The 15715-nt window shown below is 58.5% G+C and overlaps 1 protein-coding gene across 2 annotated transcripts in view; it reads left to right on the top strand.

The window, feature by feature from the left end:
* The first annotated feature begins 4552 nt into the window (after positions 1–4552).
* SRRM3 (serine/arginine repetitive matrix 3) overlaps positions 4553–15715 on the top strand; it is a 29626-nt gene continuing 18463 nt past the window's right edge. For both annotated transcript variants that reach the window (XM_057415507.1, XM_057415508.1), the window contains exons 1-3: positions 4553–4667; positions 11856–12111; positions 15455–15556. In XM_057415507.1, the coding sequence (XP_057271490.1) occupies positions 11888–12111; positions 15455–15556 (326 nt within the window). In that variant the 5' untranslated portion in view covers positions 4553–4667; positions 11856–11887. The remainder of the gene's footprint in view (positions 4668–11855; positions 12112–15454; positions 15557–15715) is intronic.

Raw genomic sequence — 15715 nt, 5'->3', positions numbered from 1 at the left:
AGCCCAGTGAAATCTGTGGGAATTGCATGGACAAGCAGAAAGCTTTGCTTAATACCAGTAGGGACTTGGGGGAAGCATGGGTAAGTGGAGCTGAGGTAGAAGAGGATTATTTCCCAGCACCTGCTGACTCACAGATCTTCAGGGTCTCCTTCAAATCCCCTTAATGTTTACAACCTCCCTTCCCTTTCTGCATTTTTGGGGTTGCTTGGGCTTTTCTTCCTCCCAGTCCTATGCCTCATGCTTGGAGTTGTGGCTATTCCCTGTGCCTGTGTGGGAAATGTGCTGTCCTTTTGGAAAGGGAAATGAGACACCCTTGTGGCTTTCTGCAGTGAAGATGGAGACCAGAAGGACATTGGGTGAAGGTGAGAAATGCACCTGTGTAGGTGTTCCCTGCTTGGTCAGACATGCTGTTCCCCTGGCTGAACACTGCTGTGGCGGATAACTTAATCACTGTGAGGACAGATGGTTGGCAAAGGTAAGTGTGGGACATCCCACCCCTTCTCTCTGAACAGGTTCCCCAGAGGAGGAAAGGAACTGGGGTATACCCATAGGAATTAGAAGCAGGAATTAGCTAGGTTTACCTGGCTTTTGCCTGGTGTTTTCAGAGACACACGACCTTCATCCTCTGTCCTGTGGGCTGCGGCTGCAGCACGGCCACCTTGCTGAGTCACAGCACTAACTCTGGTGGGTTTACCTCCTGTGGAGGTGAGTGACCAGGTCTGGAGGAGGTGAAGAACCTGCCCTGCTCAGTGCTCATGTGTCTCATCCTGTTTTCCTGAGCAGGCTTTTGTCTTTAGGGTCTTGAAGCATCTGACCTCTTCCATCGCAGCATCACTTATGCATGGAGCAGGTGCCTCCTTGCTCAGCCCAGCTCTGCGCCGGAGCCCAGATGTCGAGATACAGAGGAGATGCGTAGTAAGAGTAATAAATAAAGCTACTCCAGATGGCCAGATGCCAGGCCACTTGCTCCCACCTGCCACTCCTGCGCTGCTGGGGCCACGTGGTAAAGTGCAGGGAAGGATAGAACAAGGAGAAAAGCAGAGGGTGAGCGTTGCAACTTGAGTCTTTAAACCTGATCAAGCTCGAGGTGCCAGGGGTGCTTCAGGTGGGATGGCTGCAGGGCAGGGTGCCAGGCGGGCAGCCCTGTGTCCCTCATGCTTGGGAACACTGTTTTCCTGGCTCTGATTAAAGGCTGGTGCCTTGGATGGGGATCCAGATCTGCCACCTCTGAGCTCCATCCTACCCATCCCCTGAGATCCAGCCAGCCAGGGTTGCTGCCCTGGTACACCTGCAGCAGGCAGAGCCAAGCCTGGGGAGGATCACTGGCATTTTGGTGATGCTTAAGAGAATCGGGGCAAACAACAGGAAGAGAATTGCAGCCTCTGCCTTGCCAAAGCTTGGCTGCCTTCCCAGCTCCTGGAAAGCAGCAAAACCCAGGGGCTGGAGGTACCACGCAAAGATGCTGGTGCCCTGTCACTGCAGTCAGCCTCAGTTCATTGGGGCTGGTGGTTTACAACAGGCTTTATGTGGCTGATTCCCTGTTGGAGGTTTCATGCTTTGCTCAGCAGGCAAAGCGAGTTCTTCACTGGCTGGCAGAGCCAGGTCTCACTAGACTTCACCAGGACACATCCAACATCCTACACGTGTGGCTGTGCAGAGCCCCTCCTGTGCACCGAGCACTGCTTATGAGCAAGGTCAGCGTGCAAAACCTCCCTCTGATGGAGCAACCCAGGCTGCATCCTGAGAGCATCCTGCCCAGGGTGATGGTGGGTGAATAGGGAGAGAGGGAAATGCACCCTAATGTGGTGGATTTCCTCCCCCCTGCAGTTTCCCCCTTCCTTACAGGGTGATGGAGAGAGAGGCTTTGATGTGAGCAGGAGGATCGGAGGATCAGACACCATCAGCCCCCTCCTGGCCACGGACAGTGTGAAACCACCACCTTTGCATTCACTGTTCTTGATGCCTGGGAGCTCTCGCTTCCCTCCTGGGTGCCTCAAAGCTGAGCTGGAGCGTGGCGCCGGGATGGGAGGATTTGTTTGCATTTACAGGGAAACCTGTTAATAAAGGAGAGCAAAGGGACTGCTCTTTTCCTGGCTGCGGGAACAGATGGCTGGATAACGCAGTGAGATTAATATGCAGGGACTCCTGCCGGGGTGGGATTTGATTGCCTGTTAGGAGAGGTTAGCACGCTCCAGCTGAGCTCTGCCACCACTCTGCCTGCGGGGGTCCTTGGGGACCATGGGGCAGATCCATGGCATCACCGAGGATAGGATGGGAGCTGGTCATGGGGAAGGATACAGCAGGGGACTCATGCTGGGTGAGGCTCTGGGAGGGCTGAGCTTGCTCTGGTCTGCAGCAGTGCGAAGTGTTTCCAGGCCTTCAACCAGCAGCCAGTCACATCCATAGGGAAGATAAATCCCTGCTGAGGCTTAGGGAGCCCTGGGGGGAGCAGGAGGAGATGCCACCCAGCACCAAGCGTGACCGTGTGGCCATGGGTCAAGCCCAAATCGATGGGAGCCTTCAGCCACCGAGCCACAATCGATTGGCCCAAGGTCACCCTAGATGCACACAGGCTGCTCGGGTGCCTGGTCCCCATCACACCCCAGGGATAATGGTGCCCCCAAACCCTTCCCCTTCGTGCCTTTGCTTTGCTCCCCCTCTTTGCTCCCGCTCCCTTGCTGAGCATCAAGGCAGTGCTGGGCTTTGATCAGGGGCAGCAGCGCAGCCTCTCCCGGCCGCCTTCCTGCTGCATCAGGAGCTGCCGAGCCCCGGTGTGAATCCTTGCAATTAGGCCTGTTCTGCTGCCTGCCTCGTTTGATCGCCTTTAATTATTTATCACCTTCTTTCCCCCCTCCTTCCCAAACCCCCGCTTGCTTTCAAGTGATGATTCCCTTCCTCTCCCCACAGCAGCGGGTGCCTCTGCCTGTTTGCTTCCAATCGCCATCCCTTCTCCCTGCCCTTCCATCTCTCTCCCCCTTTGTTCTGTCCTGGATCATCCCTTCAGGCCGTGCTCCTGGCTGCATCCCCGAGCTCTTTTCCTGCCTGGTTGCTGTTCTCGCTGCTTTTCTCTGCTTTTCCCACCTATTACCTGTCTCCATCCCATTCCTGGCTGTGTGTACACTAGATTTCCCATTCCTGTTCACCCCGAGGTGGCTCCACTGCAAAGCAGGGACCCAGGGAACATTCATGGTGCTGCTGCGCCCCGTGCCAGAGTCTCCCCACTCTGCTTTTGCTGCTGTGGGGGGGCCCAGCTGCATCCCCCCCCACATCTCCTTTGTTTCCTAGGGCTTGATGCATTATTCAGCGCTGCGGGTGCTGGAAAGGATAATGGTGCTGCGAAGGGCAAGGGCTCACCTCAGGGATGCTGCTTTTCCTGTCACGGGCTGTTTTCCCTCTCCATCATTAAGCCAGGAGAGGCACTGACCATGCAGGAGGTGTCTCCTAGGAGCTGGCATCTGCTCCTGTCCTGGGGAGGATGTGGCAGGGATAAAGACAGCAGCAGCAGCGCTGGGGATGCTCCAGGGGCTGCACTGCAGCTCCTGAACCCGGCTCTCCATTTAACAGAGCTGGATCCTGGCTCCCGATCCCGGTCCTCTCCCCACATCCCACTCCCGAGGTTGATCCCACCGTGGAGGGACAGCCGGGTGCCTTGGTTTGCTCTCTGCTTGGGAATGAGCAGCCAGACTGGGGAGGGAGCAGGGCAGGGGAAACTTGGCATTGCTGAAGGAAACGGGAATTGCGGGCTCGTTCCTACGGGCTCATCACCTGTGGTGTGGTGCTGGGCAGTGGGTTGGAGGGGTAATGGCACATCCCGTGTCACCACGGCTCACCCCACTGGGGAGGGGTGAGGAGGTGAAGGATGGGATAGGTGGTGGGATACGGGATGGAATTTTATTCAAGATGGGATCTGGGATGGATTACAGGACGGGGTGGAACATGGGATACAAAATGGGATAGGATACAGGGTGGGATATGGATGGGATTCAGCGTGGGATAAGGGATGGGGTGGGTTGGGATACAGAGTAGGATATGGGGTGGGATACAGGCTGGGATATGGGATACGTGAGAGGTTGGGATGGGATACAGGCAGGGTATGGGATGACTTTCAGGTTGGGATACGGCATGGGCTGGGATACAGGATGGTTTGTCCTGGCCATCGCATCCCCCAGGCAGGAGCAGCTTGGCTGGGGCAGCGCCCTGGGTGCCTGCACCCCAAGGGGATGATTTGGGTGCTGGGGGGGGAGAGGGGGGGCTGTTGTGGAGATGTGGGGCTTGGAGTGCAGGTGGATGGGGAGATGTGGGGGGGGGGGAAGAGGAGGGCACTGGGAGAGCTCTGAGGAGATGAGGGCAGAGGGCTCTATGATGAGATGGGCTATCGGGGTGTATCGGGGTGTACCGGAGCCTGTCGAGGGGGGGGGAAACGGGTGCCGCCGCGCCCTCCGCCCTGCAGGCGGCGCTGTGCGCCCCGGCGGCGCGCTGTCTCGGCGCGCAGCTCTGTGTCGCGGAGCTGTCCAGCACTTCAGGAGGAGCCGCGCCGGGAGGGGCCGGGCCGGGCCGGGCTGAGCGGGGCCGAGCGGGACCGAACGGGGCCAAGCGGGGCCGAGCCGGGGGGGGGGCTCCGGCAGCGCCCGGCGGCAGCGGCTCCGGGCCGGGCCCGGCGGGGAGAGGTGAGGCGAGGGGCGGCGGGGCCCGGCCTGGCTCGGGCCGGCAGCGGGCGGGGGGGGGGACACCCCTCTGGGTACAGGAGGGGGGCAGAGAGGGGATGGGGATAAACGGGAGGGGGTCTGGGGGTGCTGCGGAGCCCCCCAAGGGGCGGGGATGGGGGTCACGGTGCTGCTATGGGGCAGCGAATTGGGGTCCGCAAAGGGAGCGGGGAGGCAGCGCCCCGGGGGTGCCGGCGTGGCTGGGGGACCCAGCGGTGCGGTGATGCTTTGGGGGCGCAGGGATGTGGATGTGCCCGGTGTTGGGGGGGGACCCCTTGTCCGTGTCCTCCGTGCTGCGAGGGACCCCCCCCACACACACACACACAGCAGCGGGTTGGGGCTGGGAAGGACGGGACGGCGATGGTGCCTTGTGGGGTGCGGGTGGGAGATGGGGCCGGGATAACGGCCTCGAAGCCCCGCTCGGGCCCCAGGGAGAGAGGGGAGCCGGGGGTCCCGCAGCTCCTGGTGCGATTCAGACCCTGCGGTGTTGCACGGGGGAAGGAGAAGGGCGAGGTTTGTCTATGGGCTGCGGGGGGTGCTCTGTGCTCCTCTGTCCCGGGATCCGGAGGTTTGTCCCCAGGGATGCTCCGTGTGTGGGGCCGCGGGTTCCGTTCATCCCTCCCGGAGCAGAGATGGATGTTTCTTGGCTTGCCTGCGCTCCTGCTGCTGCTGCAGGGGGATCACTCGGGGGACTGCCAGCTTTTGGGGGTGCTTCTGGTTGATGGGAAGCACCGAGGACCATCTCAGAGGGTGCAGGTGCTCACATGCCCCTGCTGGGCTCCCTGCCCTGCCGTGTGGGTTTGTCTCTGTAGGAGAATGGGGACATCCCCAGCGTGGGGTATTTTGGGGACAGGAGTGCACGGGGCTTGTGTCTAAACACACAACATCCTCGCTCTGTGCCCCTCTGCCTCCCCCTGCACCCCCCTTCCTCCCCTCTGCCTCCCCCTGCATCCCTCCTGCATCCCCCCGCATCCCCCTGTATCCCCCTGCCTTTCCCTCCATCCCGTCTGCCTTCCCCTGCATCCCTCCTGCCTCCCCCTGCTTCCGCCTGCATCCCGCCTGCCTCCTCCTGCTTCCCCCTGCATCCCTCCTGCATCCCCCTGCCTCCCCCTGCCTTTCCCTGCCTCCCCTGCATCCTGCCTCCCCCTGCCCAAGGACTCATCCTGGCAGCACACACAGGGAGAGGCAGGGGCTTTCAGAGCCACAAGTTGGGCAGCTTTTAGGGGAGCCCTCAGTCACGGCTGGAGATGCCAAGGGGGGGGTACGGCAGAGCTCTGGGTTGGTTTTGTCCCTGGTGCCAGGGAAATGGTGCTTTTACCCCAGGCAAAGTGGCCCCTGCCCCAGGGGCCGGATCCGGCTGCGGGTGGATGCATGGCAATGGATGGGGGAGCAGAGGTGCTCCCCCCAAGTCTCCGTGCAGGGGATGCCCACAGGGTGCAGGTCACCCCATGGACTCAGCCGGGGGGGGCGTGATCCCCAAATCCCTTCCTCCTCCTCCTCCCTGTCTCCCATCTCCCGTTTTTCCCGGCCAGGTGGCCCATGGCTTATATAATGCGCTCAAACCCCGGAATAGCTCCTCCCGTTACACAACTGCCTGGTCAGCCATGGAGGGGGGGGAGATTCCCGGCTGGATGCTCCCCCTGCACTGGACATGACCCCCCATTCCCGCAGCACTGGGCTCCAGGGGTTGTTTGCCGGGATTACATCCCTGTCGAGGAATGTGACCCCGTTGTGATTGTCATTGCCCTGCTCCTGTCTGCTCAGTAATTGCTATTACTGTTATTATTAATAATTATTATTATTGCTATTGTTGTTATTATTGTTATTGAATAATAATAGTGATAATAATGGCTGAGGTGGCCCCAAGGGGTTGAGTAGAGTGTGGCCAGGAGGTAGAGGGCTGGGGCATCCCGTAGAGGTACCCATCGCCCCACTTAGCATGGGGGGGTTTGGTGCTGCCACTTGGATGATTCTCCTCCTCTCCCTCATCCCTGGCCCAGGGATGGGATCCTGCACGGATCCTGTGGTCCCCTGGGGCTGGTCCCCATCGTGGTGTGATCCATTCCCATCCGCCCTCCTCCAGATGGGGCTGAGAATGGGGTTTGCTCGGCCTCCCCCTGGCAGCCCAAGGGGGTCAGGCTTCAGCCACAGCGCTGTGGGACACGAGCAAAGCCCAGCTCCTCCCCTCATCCATCCCTTTCCTCCCGAGCATCTCCCAGGGGAGCTGATGGATCTCTGCTGTGTGGTGCCCATCAGTGGGGGGGACCGGTCCCCACCCCTGGCTCCCCCATCCCTACATCCCCAAGCTGGGAAGGAGCCCAGTTGCTTAGCAACTGTTTAGCTTCTCCACCAGCCTCCTCATCTATTTAAAAGATATATATATATATCCTTTTATATATATATATCTGCACAGACGTAGGTATGCACAAGCAGCAGGGAGACCTCACCCAGCTCATGACCCCCCCCCTCCAGCCAGCATCCATATATTCCATATTAATTGCTTTAAAGTCTGCGAGGTGTCAAATTGTGCTGGGGCAGAAGAAAGGATGCTCTGGACTCAGGGAAATAGGGATGAAAGGGCTGGGATGGATGTACCCAACCCCTTCTGCTGGCCCTTCCTATGGACAGGATCCCCGCCGGCTCGGGGCTGGGATGCAGCTCTAATGAGCCCCAGAACCAGTTACACTTTTACAGCCAGATTTGCCTTTTTTAGGCCTTTCTCAGAGGTCTGACTCATGGGTTTTGGCTCTCGGAAGGCAGCTCCGCAGAAGGTCAGCCCAATTCATGGCAGCGACACTGGATTTTCCTCCTTGCAGTGCTGGCCCGGTGTTCAGAGGATGCTGCTGCCTTGCTGTGATGTTCCGGCACTTTTAGTCATGGTAAAAAGAGCCTTTCTCCCAGCTGTTCCCATGGAAGCAGCCTGGAATGGGGCTGTCAATGCTTGGGAGACAGGGTGATGATTTCAGTAAGTGGTGGTGTGGCCTAAGGAGACCCTGGCGGGCAGGGGAACCATGGGGACCACTCCTCCCACCCTCTCTGGTGGTGCTGGAGCATCTTCACCTCCACTGGGCTGTCCGCTGCTTGTTGGGACTGAGCTCTGGCACGCTCAGTGCATGAGTGGTCCAGGGAGCCGCATCCCATGCCCGCATCCCTGCACCCTGTGCCTGCATCCCTGCATCCCGTGCCCGCATCCCCGTCTTGCCATCACCCTGGTGCAGCTGGATGTGGTGAGAATTAATGGAGCACCGGCCGGAGGCAGCTTTAATTAGAGCCGAGGCGAGGAGGGGGGAGGATGCTCGGCACCGCTGTGGCCTTTCCTCACCGAGGGGATGATGCCGGGAGAGCATCCAGGCACCGCTCCCACCGGGAATGTGGCTTCATCTGCATTATGGCATGGCAGGGCCCTGCGGCGGCAGTGGGCAGGGGTGGGGGGCAGCTGCCTCCAGCACAGCCCCATGCCTGGGGTGCTGTGGGCATGGGCCAGGAGCTGAGTGAGCAGTGCCCATGGGGGATTTGAGCAGAGGCAGCTGGGAAGGGGTTTGTTTCTGGGCTGGAAAATGAAAGGGAAAAGGCAGTTTGGGGAAATAACACTTCTCATTTTCCTTGTTTTCTTCTTTCCTTTCCGGCTGGAGCTCCACAACCCCTGCATCAAAGCCCAGGCTGGGATATGGGGACAGCCACATCCCAGGGACACCCCTAAGGGTCCCAGCCTGTAGGGAGGGGGCTTGGTTTAAAGCTTGGCTGGAAGCCAGGATGGTGAGGCTGGTCCTGGCACCCCACACTAGTGGGGCCTGTCCTGTCTGTGTATCAAGGGCACAGCACTGTGTGTCTGTCCCAGCCTCCATGGGCTGGGAATGCTGGTGCTCGGGTGTGGAGGACCCTGGGTGCAGTTCAGCATGGAGAGACCCAGTGTGATGGTCCTGGTGTTTGGGGTGAGGCATGGGATGGGGTGGAGAAGGAGGAGGATGAGGATGGAGAATAGGATTGATGATGGAGGATTGAGGGTGGAGAAGGAGGGTGGGGATGAGGATGGATATGCATATGGAGATGGAGGATGGGTATACGTATGAAGGATGGATATGGAGGACGTGGATGAGAATGAGGATGACGATAGAGGATGAGGATGGAGGATGGGGAAGGAGCAGCTCTGAACATTTCCCAAAGCTCTAATGCAGGCAGCAGAAAGCACCTGTGAGCTGAAATGCCTTTTTGCCCTCCCCAAGCCTCCTGGCATGTGGAGTGCCAGCAGGGAAGATTGGGATCCCAAAGCACGTGGATGAATGGCTCTGCAAAATGGGAAGAGAGGGATTTGCTTGGGAGTTTCCCCAGCCCCTCCAGCCCATGGGTTTGAGCCCTTCTGGGGAGCACTAAGGGGACTTGGGTTGTGGGGCTGTTTCTGCCCACATGCTGCAGCCTTTAGCATGGGAGCACAGCGCAGCGCTGGCCCCAAGGCACCTCCTCTCCCTCTCGGATGCACAGGGCAGTGGTTTCCAGGGCTGGATGATCTGTGGGTAATTACTGCAGATAGATAATGAAATATTTAACCATCATCTTCATTACCGGGGGTAGCGCTGAGCAGGGAGGGAGCTGCTGCTGGTGGGGCAGGGCTGTGCCTGCACTGATGGGTCTGGCACTGGGTTTGGTGCTGGGGCGAGGAGGCAGAGCCGGGCGGTCATTGTGTGGTAGCCAGTGGATGGAGGTTGCGATGGTGATGACCACAGTGTCCCCAGGCTGTCCCTTGTGGGTGCAGAGCATCACTGGGGGTCTCCTTTGGGGACAGGGAAGGCACAGAAGTCATCCTGGGGCACTTGGGCTCCTTCTGCCCCCATTGTGACCAGGGACCGGTTCCGTTTCCCACCCAGGGCTGTGCTGCTGGCAGCTGCAGCGGGGTTGAGGATGGGTTTTCTCCTCCTTTGTCTTCCTGCTCATGCTGTGGCTGAGGCCTCTGGAATCAGCTCTCCCTGTGGATATTGCTCACGGCTGAGGAGACACCGGGATGCAGTGCGGTGTCCATCCCCGGCTGCAGCAGGATAGCTCCAACCGCATCCTTTTCATGGATACAGGGAGCATTTCCCAATGGGATCTGCCTGTCTCCCGCACCAGGCAGGTACCCATCCATCTGCCGGGTTATCTCACATGCTCCTCCATCTACCTGCCCAGCTGTGTATCCCACATGCTCGCAAGGCTTTGCAGCAGTGAATTTACCACTGCCAGGCTCAGGATAATATTACTTCCCACTGGGGAAAAGCAAGCAGAGGCTGCTGTGGAAAGCATCCTTTCCTTCCTTCTCTCCTCCTCTGAGCCATTCAGTGGATAGAGGTTTCCCAGGGGGAGCTTCCCCCATTCCCTTCCTGGTTTATGGCTTCATGCCCTGATGAAAGAGGAAGAGGGGCCCCTAAGCCCTGTTACTCTGCAGCATCCCTCCTATCTGTGGCCCAGGGCAGCTCCACTCTGTGGGGTGTCGTAGGGCTTGAAATGTGGGTGCTGCCCCATTCCTGCAGGCAATGGAGCACTGAGGGACCCTCTGGGTATTCCAATGGCTCCTGTCCCATCGGCAGTGTGTCCCACTGCCTGTTCCTCTGTGCCTTTATGGGAATAAACGGCTGCTGGCTCCTCTGCATGGAAATCATGGGGAGAAGAGGAAGAATAAAGGCTTGTCATTAAGCAGTCAGCTCCTGTCCTCCCCGGGCAGGCTCGGCAGCACATAGATGAGTGCATGGGGCAGGAGGTGGCAGCGGGGAAGCCGGGGATGTCCCTTGGGGATGCCATGGGGTGGGAGCTGCCTTCCTGCCCGGCGAGACCCATGGGGAGGGAGCTGAGGCTTCTTCTCCCCTCAAAGAGCAGAGAAACATCCTCGAAGCCTCCCATGGCAATCTGGGATCTCCCTGTTTCCCCAGGCCAGTGTTCAGCCCCATCCTCTGGCAGAGTGTATCCAACACCCTTGGTGTCATGGGCAAGGCCTGCCTGCTTCCCACATAGGAAACAACATGCAGGCAACATCCATCCTTTCCGGCAGGATCCCTGGGGTGGAAACACCCCAGAGAAGTGGCTGCTGGCAAAATCTGTGTCTCCAAGCCCAAACCCAGGTTGGAGAGCCGCTCTGCCTTCACCCGTGTTTCTCTTTGTGTAGGACTCAGCAGGAGATGCAATTATAGGAGCCCCTGGTTAGAGCCCATGCAGCCCGGCTGCTGGTCATTAAGGCAGCGCATCTCCATTGGGAGCATCCCATGCTGGGATGAGAGGGCCAGTGCTTTGTGCAGGGGAGCACCACGGGATGGGGAGGCTGAGGAACGAGTGCTTACATGTGTGCTGGTGGCCTGAGGTGGCTGTGACAGGGCTGTGGCTGTCTGGTTGGTCCAGGAGATGCGGGAGCATCTCCTCCCGCAGGCTCAGGAGCATCACCCGGAGCCTCAGCGCTGCTCGGAACAGTTGTCCTTTTCCAAGGGTCTATTTTGGGAGCCAAGTGAGGAGGAGGCAGGGACACGTGAATGTGGAAGAGCAGGAGCCAGTGGGAAGTCTCAACTCCCCTTGCAGCCAGCACTGATGTGCCAGAGGGTGCCAGGCCATTGCCAGAGGGCATCTGCAGGCGCTTGGTGGCTGGTGCAGACATTGGGTTGGACCATAACTGCATCCACACTAACCAGTGCAGCGGGGGGATGCAAGGGGATACCTGACCTTTGGTTTCCTTCCCTTTGCTGGATGGGGACAGTGCCTGGGGGTGTCCTCAGAGGGCTGTGGGGGTGGATGCCTGTCCCTGCTCCACACCACACCGGCTGATGTTGTCCATAGGGCTTGGAGGGTCCCTGCCTGTCTGTCCTGATGCTACCCTATGGTTCTGGGTGCTGTAGACCCACTCTCTGCCAGGCTTTCCCTGGTATGAGCCTGGTGCAGAACATCATCCTTCCCTTCCCGTGGTGATGGCAATAACCCCACTTGCTTTGCAGGTGGGAAAACCGAGGCACTCGGGAAAAGGGGCAGGAAGGGCACTGGCAGAAGACCCACATCCCTGCATCGCTGTGCCCATCATCCTGCTGCACCTACATCCCCTGTGGGACAAACTTTGCCTTCAGGTCCTGGCTAGGTCCTTGTGCCATCATGGGCCGAGAGGGAAACCGAGGCAGGGACTGACCCCGGCTCTCTCTGTCCCTACAGGCAGTGCTGGTGGCGAGGCCACCCGCACCGGCATGGCTCTGTACAACAACGGGGCCGAAGTGCCTTCACCCCAGGAAGCTTCCAATGGCTTCTCACAGCCCGGAGCCTCGGGAACGTGGCACAAGGGTGAGGAGGAGGCGCGCCTGGCAGAGCCCCCCCTCGTGAAGAAGGCTCACAGGGAGATCCTGGACCATGAGCGCAAGCGGCGCGTGGAGCTCAAGTGCATGGAGCTGCAGGAGATGATGGAGGAGCAGGGGTGAGTGCCGGGGGATTGGGGCTGGGCTGGAGGTGGAGCCCATGGCTTGGGGTTCGTTCATGGCACCTCATTCTCCCCGCTTTGTCCTCTGTCTGTTGTGGCAGATGTCCCCTGGTCCAAGTATAGAAGCATAGAATGGTTTGGGTTGGGAAGGACCTTAGGATCATCCAGTTCCAACCCCGTGCTGTGGGCAGGGACATCTCACACCAGACCATGCCCCCCAAATCCCTGTTAAAAACAAGTAAATCCACTTGCTGGGGAGTCAGACGGCCTCGGGGTGGACTGGTGGGTTGGTTGTGAAGGTAAATGCCTCCAAGAGATGCAGACCTGGGAGTGCATCCACGCACAGGTTGGAGGCTGGCTCCGGCTCCTCCAATTGGAAATACAGGCTTCCAGCTCACTGTCCTGGGAAAGCCAAGGCAGGAAGGAGGACCAAGTTGCTCGTGGCTATGAAATCCATCAGTGCCACCCAGCCCTGGGGTGGGATATCTCTGTGTCTTGTACTGAGGAGATGAAGGAGAGCTGGGGTTTAGTGCCTGGTGGGGCTGTTTTGGTGCTTCAGTTTGCCCTTCCTTCTTTTCTACCCCTAGTTATGGGGTGAGAGCATCCCCCCATCCTGCCATGGGCACTGTGAGCTGCTTTGCTTCCATGGGGAAGTATAGGACTGGGGGAAGTTTAGATGGGATATAAGGAGGAAATTCTTTCCTGTTAGGGTGGTGAGGCACTGGAATGGGTTGCCCAGGGAGGCTGTGAATGCTCCATCCCTGGCAGTGTTCAAGGCCAGGTTGGACGAAGCCTTGGGTGGCATGGTTTAGTGTGAGGTGTCCCTGCCCATGGCAGGGAGTTGGAACTGGATGATCTCAAGGTCCTTTCCAACCCAAACCATTCCATGATTCTATGAAAACCCATAGGGCTGGAGCGCATCCCTGCCTTTGGGGGCAGATGGAAATGGGGGACCAGCGAGGAGACCCCCATCCCCACTGCACCACGGCTGCTCCAGAGCTCCAGCACCAGCCCAGCAGCCTGATCCCCCCCCTGACAGCTCACTAAAGCCTGATGGATGGAGGAAATTCTCCGGCACACACAGACTGGTATCAGCTGGGGAGGAGGAAAATGGATTGAGGGAAGGCTTCGCCAAGGCTTTCATTAAGAGCACAAGCATGACCTAGAATTAAATTGTCTCACACAGGCTGGAATAATGAGGGTGCCTAATTTGTCGTTATGGAAATAAATAAGGCTGACCTGGCACTTTGGGGAGCCTCCTGCCGGGTTCCTGTGCCCTACTAGGGATCTTACTACTAGTAGTACCGTCAGTGCGATGGGTAATAGCGATGCTGCACCCGCTATTGTTGTTATTGCTGTAATTGCCTTTGCTATTATTAAGGCTATTAATAACAGTGATGACGATGATACGCTGAAATGATAATTACAGTCATCATCTTGGTCAACCTGGTTAATCCTGCTTCCTGCTCTTCCCCTCCACACAGGGGCTCTCTGGGGGGGAATGGTCCATGGAAGCACTGAGGTTTCTACCAGGGCTGGGAGCTGCATCCTGGCCATGGCCTCAGGGGAGTCACTGGGGAGGGATGAGCGGGCACGACAGCAGAGGTTTAGCAGGGATTTAAGCAATCCCTTGCTTCCATACATGTGGATGGCTCCTCCTGCCTGCGCTGCTGCTTGCTCCGGGCTCCCCATGCTGTTATTCCCTGCCTGCAGGCTGGGTTCTTGTCCAGAATCAGGCGTCAGCGGATTTTCATCCTTTCCCAATCCCATTCCATGTGTTAAATGTCAACATAAACCCCCTCCAATGGGGTTATAAGCAGCACCGTGGGGTTGTAGGAGTGAAGGAGCTGGTGCTCCTGCATCCAATGCAGCATCACTGGGTGCAGGGGGTTCCTTGCCTTGGCCTTGTCCCCTGCAGGCCCATCTGTCACCTCCTGTTTGGCCTCGTGTCCCCCCTCCGAGAGCATTGGCTGCATTTGTAATGTGCTGCAGTGATGCTCATCTTGCCGGGCAGACATCTTCCTGCTGCTGCTGCTGCTGCTGGCTCAGGTCCATGGGGTGGACAGGGATGGGGTCTCTGTTGCTCTCCCCAGCTGGGTGCACTGCTGTTGGTGCACAGTGCAGGGCAGCATATGGGGGTGCTGCCCTGTTTTGGGGTCCCCTTCCATGTGCATGCAGGGTGCAAGGTGAGGGGAAGCAGCCTCGGGGTCCCTCCTGCACTCGGTCTTGCCTGGCTGGGGAATTAATGAGCCCCCGAGTGCAAATGAGCTTGTTAATATTAATTGCCCTCTCCTCGCTGTTACCTCCATGGGCACTGAGGGGGGGTGCGTGCTGCCATGTGCCCCTCTGCACCCGTGGCACCCGAGGACATCCATGGCACTGTGAGGGGCATCTCTGTCCCTCATGGGCTCTGTGATGTGCCAACACTGGGGACCACAGGGCTTGCCCAGGCTGTGGTACCCAGTTTTCTGGCCTCATCGGCAGTGATGCTGATTGAACAGGATAGTGAGGATTGGCCATGAGCACTGCCTGTAGATCATGAGGACAGGCGCACACAGAGACCCCTTCCCTCCCAGTGGGTGACATGGGGTCCCTCTCCCTTTACCTTGTCCCCACAGATGATGCTGGGCGCACCGTGCATCCTATTGGGATGCAGGTCGGGGAGGGTGTTCCGGTGCCCTTGTACTGCTGCGGGATGCGGCACAGCACTGCCTGCCCAGGGCTGTCACTGGTCCCTCCAGGGGACACCTCGGGGATGGCTGAGCACTGTGGTTTGATGCCAGGGACAAAGTGATTGGTGTCTGTCATTAATAACCCTGCAGTGGCCTGAGTCAGCGGTTGGTGTTAGCGCAGAGCTGGCTCAGCTGCCAGAGATAAGCAAAAGAGGCTTGTGAAGGGATGCAGGCACAAGGAGGGAGCCCTGGCATCACTGGCACTGCTGGGGACATGCCCTGAAGCCTGGGGCAGAATGGCAACCTCATGGTCATCCTCTTCTTTACCCCTTCCTGATGTCCCTTCCTCTGCCAAGCACTGCTGGGAGGAGCAGGCAGGAGAAGGAAGGGTAATAGGGATTAGTGGACATGGCAGTGCTGGGGTAATGGTTGGACTTGACGATCCTAAAGGTCTTTTCCAACCTGCTTGATGCTTCGATTCTATGGAGAGTGGTAGCAGGGGATCAAGCTCAGAGGGACCTGCTCTTCTTCGGGCCCTGATGACTGTCACCATGACACCTCTCCTGAGCAGCCACATGTTGCTCCCAAAGGTATAGAGGTCCTCAGCAGGTCCCTGGGGAGCCCACGCTCCAACCACAGCAGCTCTGACCATGTCTTTGCCCATCCAGGTACTCCGAAGAGGAGATCCGGCAGAAAGTGGGGACCTTTCGGCAGATGCTGATGGAGAAGGAAGGGGTGCTCACCAGGGAGGACAAGCACGGGCGCCAAATGTAAGTGAGGCAGCTCCAAGCTGGCCAGTTGGTGTCTCCTTCCCATCCTTCACCCCAGAGAGGCACATCCCAGATTGCCTTGAAGTGGATTGGAGTGGGTGGATACATTGGGTGGATTGATACAGAGAGGGTATATATAGGGATGACTGGACAGATTGA

This window comes from Pezoporus wallicus, unplaced genomic scaffold (assembly GCF_028554395.1).
Source record: "Pezoporus wallicus isolate ANWC-B61680 ecotype Strahan unplaced genomic scaffold, APGP_CSIRO_Pwel_v1 contig_7856, whole genome shotgun sequence".
Lineage (NCBI taxonomy): Eukaryota > Metazoa > Chordata > Aves > Psittaciformes > Psittacidae > Pezoporus > Pezoporus wallicus.
Note: the sequence above shows the minus strand (reverse complement) of the source record. Positions and strands in the feature narration are given on the sequence as shown.